This window comes from Grampus griseus (assembly GCF_964374135.1).
Source record: "Grampus griseus genome assembly, chromosome: 19".
Taxonomy (NCBI): Eukaryota; Metazoa; Chordata; class Mammalia; order Artiodactyla; family Delphinidae; genus Grampus; species Grampus griseus.
The window spans coordinates 39,668,846-39,682,617 of NC_139013.1; the positions used below are offsets into that span (position 1 = coordinate 39,668,846).

At 37.0% G+C, this 13,772-nt stretch overlaps 1 protein-coding gene across 1 annotated transcript in view; it reads left to right on the plus strand.

Moving 5' to 3' along the window:
• Nucleotides 1–210: 210 nt before the first annotated feature.
• LRRC36 (leucine rich repeat containing 36) overlaps nt 211–13,772 on the plus strand; it is a gene marked incomplete at its 5' end in the record, with an annotated part of 34,155 nt that continues 20,593 nt past the window's right edge. The window contains 3 exons of the mRNA XM_082677559.1: nt 211–335; nt 2,715–2,803; nt 13,502–13,629. Coding sequence (XP_082533685.1) covers nt 211–335; nt 2,715–2,803; nt 13,502–13,629 — 342 coding nt within the window. The remainder of the gene's footprint in view (nt 336–2,714; nt 2,804–13,501; nt 13,630–13,772) is intronic.

Here is a 13,772-nt window from a genome sequence, read left to right on the forward strand (position 1 = left end):
CCCAAGCTGTACTTTGCTGCAGAGGTAGTTACACTTATGTGGCAGTTGTTGCTATAGTGTCCCTGTAGTCTCCCTGAGTTACTAGTGCTCCAGTGACAACATAATAGCATTATTCTGTGACCCATCTCTAACAAAAGATGAGACTGATCTTTAGTTTTTACTCTGTGAATATGCTTTTCTGACCCATAACTGTTTACTCCAAAAAGAAACATGCTCAGACCACGGTTTTTGCCTCTAGATGACCGAGCCATACGAGAAAGTGAGAGAAAGGCTGCCAAGCTGCATTTCAGTCAGCTGGGTAACAATGAAAATTTTCTTTTAGAGGTGGAAAAAAGGTAAGATTTTTTACAAAAATTTTTTTTAGTTTGGTTCTGGACAGAGAATAGTGAATTCCTGCTTAACTTTCTTCATTTTGCAGCAGAAATCTCTACAAGTTGTAAGAAGCCTCAGATCAGAAATGAAAGTATCTATGCAACATTTTGAGATTTATCTGGGGTGAGAATCTGGCCCTCAGTGGAACATTTCTGCTTTCTTGAACTATTGGGTCTTCTTTGGATATAATCGTTGTACATTCTCTAAAGTTGTTGTTCAAAGTTTATAGATAGGGATATTATGGTATTACTTATCATCCCCATAAGTGTATACCAACCCTTTCTTGGTAGAGTTATAAATCAGTACATGGTCTTTTCCCATTGAATTAGGAGGATTACGTTACCATGGGCAGGGTCGTTAGAGATAAATTTGTTAAAGAATGATAAGGGAAGCATTTCTGTACAAAACCAAAAGTAAATGGACTTTTAAGCTCTAAAGTATCTGAATGGTAGATTTTTTTCTATTTCTTATTACCAAAATTCTATCAGAGTAAGGTACCATATTTTCTACCCCGAAACTCATGCTTTTAAAAAAAAGTTGCTTTATTATTTTTGAAAAATAGAAGTTTATTATAAACAATTTAAATAATACAGAAGTACAGGGAAAAAAAGTCAAAATCACCCCATATTTTGCTACCGAGTTAACTACTAGTAATGTTTGGTATGCATCCTTCCAGACATCTGTGTACCTATATACACATGTAGATATATCTATTAGTACTTTTTTCTGATGGTAAAAGTAATGTGGGTTTATTGTTGAGACTATGGAAAGTAGAGAAAAAAACAAGGAATAAGCCACTCATAATCCCACTACCCAGAAATTAATACTAATTATATTATGGTAAATATCCTCTTAGTCTTAGGTATATGTGTGTGTGTGTGTGTGTGTGTGTGTGTGTGTGTTTTGTGTGTGCATGTTTATATATTATAACAATATATAACATATATTATACAATCAATATGTAAATATAAAATAATAAATATATTACATTTATTTTATAGTAATTTTCTTCCTATACATACCTTTTTTAATTTGATAAAATATGAAAATATCCATACAACATTAAATATTCTTCCCCAGAATGTTTTTTATTTGTTTACTTCTATATTGTCTTTCCCCTCCACTAGACCATAAGCTCCATGAGAACAAAGACCTTGCTTGTCTTGTTTACTGCAGTATCCCTAGTGCCTAGAACAATGTCTGGCCCATATAAGGTGCTAAGGAGTAATTTGTTGAATGATGAATGAATGAAGTCAGTGCCTGTTGGCCTGGGATCTTGCCTGTTTCCACTGACTTTGCCTGTCTCTGCTCTGATCCATTATATATTTTATAATGTAATCCTCAGAGAGCAGCCTTAGTTCCCTATTTCTTTAAGCTCCCTTTTTTTTAAAGTCAAGTTTATTGAGGTTAATTTACATAGATTAAAATTCACCCTGCTGTAGAAAGAAATGGAATATGTCTTAAAAATTATTTGTATATGTACTTTGTAAATTAATTCCTATTTTATATGCATTGGGGTACCTTGTTTACTATAGAAATCCAAAGATGAGTTAATGTATAACTGAATAAACTTACTAGTGAGGCAAATAATTTTCACCACTATATTTCTGTTTAGTTACCTTATAGTGACTGCAAAAACAGAGGTAAAATGTTGCTCAAGTGCCTGGTATTAACATTAATACTTTATAAGCTCTCCAACCTTGGGTGAAGGTTTTTTTTTAAAGCCTTTCTGAGTCCCAGGTCCCCCAACCTATAAAATGGTGATAATAGATTAATAGGAGAGCTTTTATGATTAAATGAAATGGTGGGTGTAAAGTGCCTGGCTTATAGTCTAGGCTGTCTGTACTTACTGTATTTCCCAATCTGTACTTCCCAATCTTACTATACTACATCAACCAAGTGCAAACACTTGCCTTTCTTGTCTCTTTTTCAAACTAATGGCTATAGTTGTCTCCATTATAATTCTTGGTAGAAGAACCTTCTTTTCTGTGTCCTAACTATGAGTTTTTTAATACAAAAGAAAATATTATTATTTTATAATATGAAATACTATTCCCTCAATCACCCAGACCTAAGTTTGTGTCAAGAAAACAGAGTAAGTTCTGAACTTTCTGGCTTTCATGCTTTTAAAGCTGAACTAGAGTGTCTTTCTCTCTCATTATTCCCAATAAAAATATGACTTTTTAAAAAATAGCTTTAACTGAAATATTTGTGAAAATAATATGTTCTAGAGCATTTGAAAAAAGAAATCTGATCACCCTGAAATAATGTTTTCTAAATAGCCTTTACTGGTGCTCTCAGAAGCTTCTTTTGAGTTTTAAATAAATTATTCGATGTGGTAGCTCTAGGGAGAAGACAGTGAAAAACTGTGTAGCAAATGAGAGCACTGCATCAAAAGTCAGCACTGATGTTGATGACAGGATTGAAATTGGTAAGTTTTCCCTTTCTGATCACAAAATGATTAAAACATTAGTTGTTTCTGTTTTCATGGCCAATCTTGAGTAGGATGAAGACGAAATAGTTGAGAAATAACACACACTTGAAGAAAGCACAAGATTTAGTGGCTTGTATTTTTCCTCTTTTCTTTCACTGCCAGAAGGGCCCTATTTACTGAGTAGGCCTAAGCCAAAACCCATCAAAGTGCACAAGCTGTACTCAGTTCAATTTCACTTACATCACTTTATATCATTAAGCCATCCTGAAAATTGCATTACTGATCTCCACAGGATTCATTAATCAGAGACTCAGGACTCATCTGCATCAATGCAGCTCACACCATTAGCCTTCTGGGCTTCTCCACCTTGAACCTTTGCAGCTACAGAATCTCTTGTGTTTGTGCTATATTCTTGGGGATTGTTGCCCGTACACACTATTGGTAATCCAACGTGAATAAAGTGGTTATGCCACATTAATGGTCATGCCACAGGCTAGGAGAAAGCTTTCCATTGGAGAAATTGCATTCAATGTGCCCTTATAGATTAATTTGGTACTCATCAGATGACCTTTTAATTGAGAAAACTTTCTTTTGTATCAAGGCCTCTGTCCCTTTGAAGGGTCTGTTGAATTATATACAAACTCTAAAAATTAATCCTTAAAATCTCAACAATAACTAATAGATTGACTATGCAGTTTAGACATTAAGAGTTTTCAGTTTGTAACATACAATATTTTATTTCCTGACTTCTTATCTATCTATGTAGACATTAATTGACAAGTTATTTTCACAGTATTTCATGGTAAAATAAGCCATAGTGAGGTATGATTTTTATTTTCCTTTCTTGGAAGTCTCAGCACATGTAAGTCATGGACCATGGATTGCTTTACTTCATCTTAAACAGCATTTTTTATATTTCAAAATTGATGAAATTCTATTGTAATAATTTTGGGAAATACTGAAAAGCATGAAGAACAATATTTTAATCACTCAGAACCCTGTCCCCTAAAGAGAATCCCAGTTAATTTGGTATATAGCTTTCTTGGTTTTTTTCTAGGTACAAGCATTTATATATCCATTTCCAGAAAGACAAAGATACACTAAAGCATAATTTGACTGCCTTTATTTGTATGAGCTGAGTTAAATTTCATTTATATCATATTACATCATTAGCACACACAGAGTCCCTCCATGAATTATAACGTTTTAAAGTGCACGGTCTTTACTGAGAACAAACTGCTTTACTAGACACAGGGCCTATTTCTAAAGGTTCTTGGAAGCTCCAGCTGTTGCTGGAATTTTTTTTAACGTAAAATTTATTTTGCCATGTTGAAACGTTAAAGAGCTTTGCTTTCCCCTGAAAATTATGTTTGTGCTAGATCCCTGGGGAGTGTTGCCTGTAAGCACTGTTGGTAATCCAACATGACTAAAGTGGTTATACCACGTTAATGGTTGTGCCACAGGCTAGGAGAAAACTTTGTGAAAAATATTTCCCACTAGCTCAATTGTTCAAAACAGTGCTTTCTACCAATCATTTAGGATGACAGGGAAACTCACTGTCATGGATCCTCATCCTAGTCTCCTAACCACATAATCTTTGACTCTTTCAGAGTTCCCTCTCTCTTTTCCCATACCCCTAAAATAAGCAGACCTAGGCTATGCCTTCAGACTCTCTTATTTCTCTACTCTTTGCCCTATTGATCTCATCTATTTCCACAGCTTGCTTTATTTCCTCCCTGTAGATGACTCTTAAATATGTTGGTCTAGCTTTGACAACTTGTACCAGTTTCTCTGCACCAGTCCCCCATTTCTGTTGACCAACTATTAATATACACTTGGAATCACCACTGAATAATTTTCCAGCCCCTCAAGCTAAACATGTTAGAAAACCAAATGAACCCCTTTCCTCCAGCCCTAAACAGCTCTTAGGGTTTCATTAGTGTTACCACCACTTTCCCATTGCTGAGGCTCAGAACCAGAGCGGGGGTTGATGCTGCCCCTCCCCTAAAGTCCAGCTGAATGTTCATACCTTACACTATGATTCACAATTAACAAGCCTTTTCCCTTTTCTAATAGTCTCTTAACAGGCATGCCTAATAGCTATCATTTACTGAGTATAGACTCTGGGCTAGGCCCTGTGTATTGTCTCATTTAATCCTCACAACAGTCTTGAAGGTGGTTATAATTATCCTTGTTTTACACGTGAAGAAACTGTGGCCCAAAGAGGTGAAATAACTTGCTCTAATTATACAGTAAGTGGTAGAGCTGGGATTCAAACTCTAGTCCATCTGTCATCAAAGTCCTCTTAAACATTACACCATGCTGCCTCCCAGTCTCTTCTTTCATTCTCTTAAAACTCAGCTGTGATTATTATACTTTCCTGCTCAAAAACTTGCATGACTCCCACTCACCTACTGAATTAAGAGTCCTTAATCTGACCCACAGGGCTTCTCTAAACAGTGGCTGCAGGTTATCTCTTCAACCTACCCTGAAACCTTATCTCCTGTTTCTCAACTACAGTATCCAATGCTTCAATCAAACCAAACCACTCCCTCCTTCTCACATAGTTCTTCCTTTTTCTCTCTTCTGCCCCTGAACTAATGCTGTCCCCTCTGCTTGGAATGCTTGAATCAAAATCCTGATCTTTCTTTATGACCCTACTCAAAGTCCATTCTTTTTAGTGAAATTTTTTGATTTCCCAACCAAAATTCTTTTCCTTTCTTTGTAGACTCACATAATTTATCTTCTAGAACATATATTCTGGAAATAGAAAATGTAGCCATTCCATGAATCACTTGCAACATAATTAGGATAATGAGACAAACATGAAAGAGCTAAGTAACACAATTTCAGGCAGTGCATATGAAAACACCAAATGAATGATACAGATCAGTATTCCTCGAACTCAGGGTTATGGACTCCTAGTCCAGGGATATATCTTAGAGGTCCATAGGCAATGTGAGACCCTTTAATTTTGTGCTTTTGTTTGATGCAGTTATGAAAAATATTTAAAAAATGTAAAAGCAAAAATACTCTTTTGCAGTATTAGTCTGCTATTTAAAAAATAGAATATTTTTTAGAACAGCTTTAGATTTACAGCAAAACTGAGCAGAAGTACAGAGTTCCCATATGCCTCCTGCCTCCACACATGCAAGGCCTCCCCCACTACCAACATCAGGCATCAGAGTGGTGCTTTTGTTAGAACTGATGAATCTACAGTGACACATCATCACCCAAAGTCCTTAGTTTACTTTAGGGTTCATTCTTACTGTTGTACATTCTATGGATTTCGCAAATGTATAATAACATGTATCTGCCATTTTAGTGTCACACAGAATAGTTTCACTGCCCTATACTCTGTGCTCACCTAGCCATCCCTTTCTCCCCTTCTGACCCCTGGCAACCACTGATCTTTTTACCATCTCCATATATTTTTTAATAGATTTATTTATTTTTATTAATTTATTTTTGGCTGCGTTGGGTCTTTGTTTCTGCTCACAGGCTTTCTCTAGTTGCAGCAAGTGGGGGCTACTCTTCATTGCGGTGCCTGGGCTTCTTGTTGTGGTGGCTTCTCTTGTTGCAGAGCACGGGCTCTAGAGCGCAGTTAGTTGTGGCACATTTTGTTTATCCATTCACTTGTTGATGGACACTTGGGTTGCTCCCATGTTTTAGCTATTGTGAATAATGCTGCTATGAACATGGGTATACAAATATCTCTCAAGACCCTGCTTTCACTTCTTTGGGGTTTGCACCCAAAACTGAAATTACTGGATCATATAGTAATTTTATTTTTAATTTTTTTTAGGAACTGCCATACTGTTGTCCATAGCAGCTGTACCATTTTATATTCCCACGAACAATGCGCAAGAGTTCTGATTTCTCTACATCCTTCCCAACGTTTGTTATTTTCTGTTTTTTTGATAGTAGCCATCCTAATGGGTGTGAGGTGGTATCTTGTATTTTTAAATTTGTATTTCCCTAATGATCAGTGATGTTGAATATTTTTTTGTGTGCTTATTGGCCATTTGTATATCTTCGTTTGGAGAAATGTCTATTCAGGTCCTTTGCTATTGAATCAGGTTGTTTGTTTTTTTGTTGCTGAGTGTTAGCAGTTCTCTATATATTCTAGCTATTAATCCCTTATCAGATATATGATTTGCAAATATTTTCTCCCATTCTGTGGTTGCCTTGTTACTCTGTGGATATTGTTTTTAGAGGCACAAAATTTTTTAAAATAAATTTATTTATTTTATTTATTTTTGGCTGAGTTGGGTCTTTGTTGCTGCGTGTGGGCTTTCTCTAGTTGCTGCGAGCAGGGGCTACTCTTCGTAGCAGTGCGTGGGCTTCTCATTGCGGTGGCTTCTCGTTGCGGAGCATGGGCTCTAGGCACGCGGGCTTCAGTAGTTGTGGCATGTGGGCTCAGTAGTTGTGGCTCGTGGGCTCTAGAACGCAGGCTCAACAGTTGTGGCACACAGGCTCAGTTGCTCCGCGGCATGTGGGATCTTTCTGGACCAGGGCTCGAACCTGTGTCCCCTGCATTGGCAGGCAGATTCTTAACCACTGTGCCACCAGGGAAGCCCCTTAATTTTTCATGATGTTCAATTTGTCTATTTTTTCTTTTGTTGCTTTGCTTTTGGTGTCACATTGCCAAATCCAGTGTCATGAAGCATTTTCCTTATGTTTTCTTCTAAGAGTCTTATAGTTTAAGGTGTTACATTTAGGTCTTTGGTCCATTCTGAGTTAATTTTTGTGTATGTGTTAGGTAAGGGTCCAGCTTCATTCTTTTGTATGAGGAATGAGTGATGGATAGCTGCTACTTTGCTAAGAACTGAATTAAGTAAAATTAACCCTAATTTACCTTCCACGTCTTCCCCCAGAAGTTGCAAGTCTTCAGTAGACTCCAGAATTCCAAAATAGTTACGACAGAATTCTGCCAGTGCAGTTGTTACCTAGGTGGGAGACAGATGCCAGATGCTTCTTACTCTGCCATCTTCCCCTGTCTCCACGGTTTTGCCTTTTCCAGAATGTCATATAGTTGGAATTGTACAGTATGTAGCCTTTTCAGATTGGCTTCATCTACTTAGTAATATGCATTGAAGTTTCCTTTGTATTTTTTCATGACTTGGTAGCTACTTTCTTTTTAGTGCTTAATAATATTCCATTATTATTATCCGGAATATTTGTTTATCCATTCACCTACTGAAAAACATCTTGATTGTTCCCAGGTTTGGGCAATTATGAAAAAAGCTGCTATAGACATCTATTTGCAGGTGTTTGTATGGACATAAGCTTTCAACTCCTTTGGATAAATACCAAGTGTTTAGTTCTGTGAGAAATTTGCAAACTGTCACCCAATATAATCTGCTTTTTAAAATATCTTTTTATACACTGAGTTTCTTAAATTGAAGTTTCTCAAACTGGATTCATATTTCAGAGTTTATGAGGATGTTGAGTTTGAGAAACACTAATGTAGATAGGCATATGCTATAGAGGCTTAAGGTGTGCTAGGAGCAAATGAGGAAAGGTTTTGTGGCAGATAGAAGTTCATTTCTCCCTCATATAGAAATCTAGATGGTGGCAGTCTAGGGATGTTATTGGGGGTTCTAAGAGGTGAATAAAGGATATAGTGGAGGGCAACTGTCAATCTCTGACACAATGGATGTGAGAGCAATTCAGCGAACAAGTGTATATCTACTGGAAAATCTTGCGTTAGAGGCTAGGCACATTAGGAAATGACACAACAGTGTCAGATCTTCAGATACTCCCACACCAGAGAGATTTATCATAGCTATTAGGTTACAAGTCAGGCTGAGACATGAGTTCGACTGTGATAGAGATAAAGAACTATGTGGGAGAGGCACTAGCAGTTAGTACTGACTGGGGACCTGGGAAAAGGCTTCACAAAAAGGAGACATTTAGGTTGGGCATTCAAATAGAATTCATTGGGCATAGTTTGGTGTTAAGTGCATAGAGAAGTAGAAAAAACAGGTGTGACAGATTAGGAAATTGACTCAGCTTGTGACTGGAGCTAAGGTGCTTGACTAAAGCCAAGTGGCAAAGGGCCTCTTTACTAAACATTTTCATTTTATTCTCTTGAAAAGGGGTAGCAAAGGTGTTTTAGGTGGTAAGCATGATTAAATGTGTGACAGAGAGATAACTCTAAATTTGAACAGTAGTCCCAATGGGAGATAATAAGGACATGTCCTGACATAGGGCAGTAATAGTAGTGTGAATGCAAATGAGGAGGTACAGATTGATTAAATCATTGAGGATATGAAAAGAAAACTTGGAGATAAAACATTAAGTGTTTTTACCTGCAATGTTTTGCTAGGGAGTCCAAACTTCAAAGAGTTGAATTTTGAATGAAATACATATCAGGTATTTAAGGCGGAAAAACACAAGGTTACTTAGGCAGTCTGTTCATGACGGGAAAAACTATAATTTCCTTTCATTATTATCATATCTACAATGGCTATCATATATTAATATATATTATATACACTATAATATATATTATAATTTATATATACTAATAATATATGATAATATATATCATATATATTATTTCAAAAGTCGGGGATTAAGTTGTCCTCATTGGGGATAAGCAATTTAAAGGAAATAGCAAATCTTCATTTATTTTGGGTTTATTTGTTTTGTTTTAAATATTTCTTTATTTATTTGGCTGCACTGGGTCTTAGTTGCAGCACGCAGGATCTTTATTGCCACGTGCGGGGTCTTTAGTTGTGGCGGACTCTTAGTTGCAGCATGGGGATCTAGTTCCCTGACCAGGGATCGAACCTGGGCCCCCTGCATTGGGAGCGCGTAGTCTTAACCATTGGACCACCAGGGAAGTCCCCTTCATTTATTTTGGAGGCTAGTGTTAGACCCATTATTTCTGCTCTCAAAATTTTATCTCAGTGGAATCTAGGGTACAAGATGTTTATTAGAGATCAATATCGAAAGGAAGGGGAGGAAGGAGAGTTGAGCAGAGGGACAGCTCTAGAGCAAGGACTGCCCCTGGGCCCCATTTGGTCACTGCATATGGACTGCCTCTGGAAGAGCATGACATCAGGAAGTAGTTCTCTGTAGCTGAGACACACTCTGAAGAGTAAATCAAGTCCTCCTTGAAAGGGATCTGGGTAGTACATCTCTGTTTCTACCTCAGATGGGTTGCAAGGTTTTTGGCCAAATGTGTGAAGCAGGGCCTCATCCATATAAGATTACTGGTAATTGAAGTAGCCAACTATTAGTTCTTTGCCACAAGCATCAGCATTATAAGCCATTTCTCTGTCATTAAAAATATAAAACAATTTTCAGTGGTAAAAAGATAATGAATTATGGTCCTATCACATTGGTTATATGGGTATAAAAACCTGGGCTGGACAACAATGTCATAAATACATTTGCTTTTGGAATTAAGTGTTGGATATATTTTACATCTGAAGAAAAAGAAGAAAATAAATTGAAGTATAAGACAAGAAAAAAATTATCTCAGAATGCAAATTGTTTCTTTTTCCTGATTTTTCCTGACTGTGGTACATGACATCCTTAGTCATAATGTAGCAGAGCAAGGTGTCGGTTTATCTTTTTCAGGAGTGAGCCTATATCTTGAATATGACACCAAAAGTGTAACAACCAAAGAAAAAATAGATGAGTCACACTTTATAAAAATTTAAAACTTTTGTGTTTCAAAGGACACTATCAAGAAAGTTAAAAAAGCTGGGGAATTCCCTGGCAGTCCAGTGGTTAGAACTTCGTGCTTCCACTGGAGGGAGCATGGGTTCCATCCCTGGTTGGGGAACTTACAAGATCCCTCATGCCGCAAGGTGTGGCCAAAATAATAATAATAATAATAAATTAATTTAAAAAAAAAGAAAGTAATAAAGTAACCCACAGAATGGGAGGCAATATTTGCAAATCATATATCTGACAAGGGTCTAGTATCCATTCTATACAAAAAACTCTTACAAATCTATAACAAAAAGACAAACAACCCAATTAGAAAATGGGCAAAAGATTGAATAGACATTTCTCTAAAGAAGTTATGCAACTAGCCAACAAGCACATGAAAGATATTCAACATCACTAGCCATCAGGGAAATGCAAATCAAAACCACAAGGAAGATACCATTTCACACCCACTAGGATGGCTAGAATCAAAAGGACAGATAACAAGTGACAGCAAAGATGTGGAAAAATTGGAACCCTCATACATTTCTGGTGGGAAAGGAAAATGGTATAGCTTCTTTGGAAAACAATTTAGAAGTTCCTCAAAAAGTTAGAGTTACCATTTGACCCAGCAATTCCACTCCTAGATGTATACCCAAGAGAAATGAAAACATATGTCCACACAAAGACTTGTACAGGAATGAAATCAGCATTATCCATAATAGCTGAAAAGTCTATCAACTGATGAATGGAGAAACAAAATAATGGCATATCCATATAAGGCATATTTTGCAGCCTAAAAATAATTGAAGTACTGATACATGCTACAATATTTATCTTGAAAGCATCATGCTACTTGACAGAAACCAGATACAAAAGTCAAACATATTATTCCATCTACATGAAATGTCCAGAATAAGCAAATCCTATTTGATGTTTGCTAGGGGCTGGTGGGGAGGAGAGAATTGAGAGTGACAGTTAATTTGGTTTGTTTTGGGGTGATGAAAGTGAAGGTGGTGATGGTTGTACAACTTTGTGAATACAGTAAAAATCACTGAATTGTATTCTGTAAAAGGGTGACTTACATGGCATGTACATTATACCTCAATTAAAATAAAGATTCCCCCCACCAAAAAAAGTGATTCTATAAAATTTGATAATTGATTGACATTTGAGATGAGAGAGAGAACATCAAAGAACAAGTTTCTATCTTGAGGGATTGGGTGAATAGGAATGCCAGTATTAAGACGAGGGTTAGGGATGGAGGTGAGGACCATCAGCAGAAGTAGGCCTGGAAGTGAAGATTATGAGTTCGATTTAGAAAATAATTGGGAATTCTCTGGTGGTCCAGTGGTTAGGACTCAGCACTTTCACTGCTGGGCCCAGATTCAGTCCCTGGTCGGGGAATTAAAATCCCACACACACAAAAAAAGAAAATACTGACTTTTTAGTTGTCTATAGGGCACACTTTGGGGGGCAGTTCAAAAAACTTAAGTCTGGACATGAAACGACAGATCAGAGTTAAGAGATTTAGATTTAAGGTCAACCAGATTTGGGAGATAGCTGACACCAAAGAGAAGGTATGATAGCATCCAGCAAAGAGTTTGGACCTTGGGGGATTTGTTTGAACCAAGAGGTAGGTTGAAAGAAAAAGAACCTGTGAATCTAAAAAAGAGCATTAGCAGGGTAGAACAAAAACCAGGATGGAGCTGGGTCTTGGACACCTGGGAAGTTTGTGTTGTTCTGTAGGAAAGGGTTAAGAGGAGCCTTGAACCCAAAGTCACAGCTTACTAACCATTCTAATTTTCTACTAAGAATCAGGTTAAAATCAGCAATTTCTGCTTCACCTTGGTTTTTTTTTTTTTCCTGTGTTGCTACTGCAAAGGAACCACAGAACATAAACTTTGACAGCTTATGTCACTTTGAGAAATACAGTTCTGTCAAGTACAAGGGTGGAAGAACATCTTGTATTGAAGTAGTAGGACATTTCATTCCCAAAAGGCAACTCAGAAATAAGAAGCATTTTAGAGCTCCAAATGGACTAAAGGGCTGGATTTTTAAAAGGCTGGCTTTATTCTCACTCTGTATTCTCAGTTGCCCTGCCTTATAGTAGCTTTCTGTTGCCAGAGCCTAAACATGGGAACTAGCAGAAGAGCACACTGTTTGACTAAGGCCCAGACTTTGGAAACTATCTTAATTCTTATCCAATCCTACTAGAGAAAAAAACCTCCCTAAACAGAAACCTCTTATTTTCATCCATGGGTCCCCCAGAAGACCCCAAATCCCAGAATTCTGCAAATAAGTATTGATCAAGGATATGCAAAAACTTTTGTACAAGTGTTACAATCTAATAGAAATCCTAACAAACTCTTTTTTGAGGTGGCCAGGATAGGATACAGTTTTTGTTTGTTTTTCCTTTCTATTTTTAAAGTTGTTTCTCTAATGGTAGGCAAAAATACTGGGAAACCTAAGGATTTGGCATTCGTTTCTATGAAATAGGTCCTGATTAGTCTTTTTCTTTGAACAAATGAGGAAATCAAGGCAGAAAGAAGCTGGTTTGAAATGATGAAGCTGATGTAAAATGACAAATCATTGCAGACTGTTGATTAAAGCCCTGGAGATGCCTGATGTCAGGAGTCTATTTCCAGCCATCTCCCCCTGTAGCTGGAGATTGTTGAATTGGTGTCAAAGTTTATTATATATTCACTTCAGAAGTATGCAAAATATTTGCCGCCTTCTTAATTTCTCTTGAGCATTTCATAATTTATGAAGCCATTTCATATCCATTGTCTTGTTTTAACCTCACCTCAACTCTAAGAGATAGGAAATTTAGATTTTATCATCACTGTTTTACAAGTGGAGAGATTGAGAGAGGTTAAGCAGTTTGTCCAAGTTCACATGGTCTCCAAGTAGTGGCACCAGGACTAACTCTCAATCTTGTGACTTCTCTTCTAGTATCTTTCCATATGACATGTTGCCTTTAAAGTCTGGTCAGTGCTTCATTGTATGCCTTTTCTTTTGACACAGGCTCAAACAAAGGACTTTTTATTCCCTTCCCAAACTGGGAAATAAAGGATTCCCCAACAAGTACTTCTGTAACCCAGGACAATGGTATACCAGATCAGAAATTAGACACTTTGCCACTGGGGACACAGGTAATGTACTCACTTTCCTGCTGATCTGTTGACTAATCAATGATTAATGCTAATAATCCAGTGGACTCTCAATTATTGTGAAGGTCTAAGAGGACTTTTTAAAATTAATTTTTATTGGAGTGTAGTTGATTTACAATGTTGTG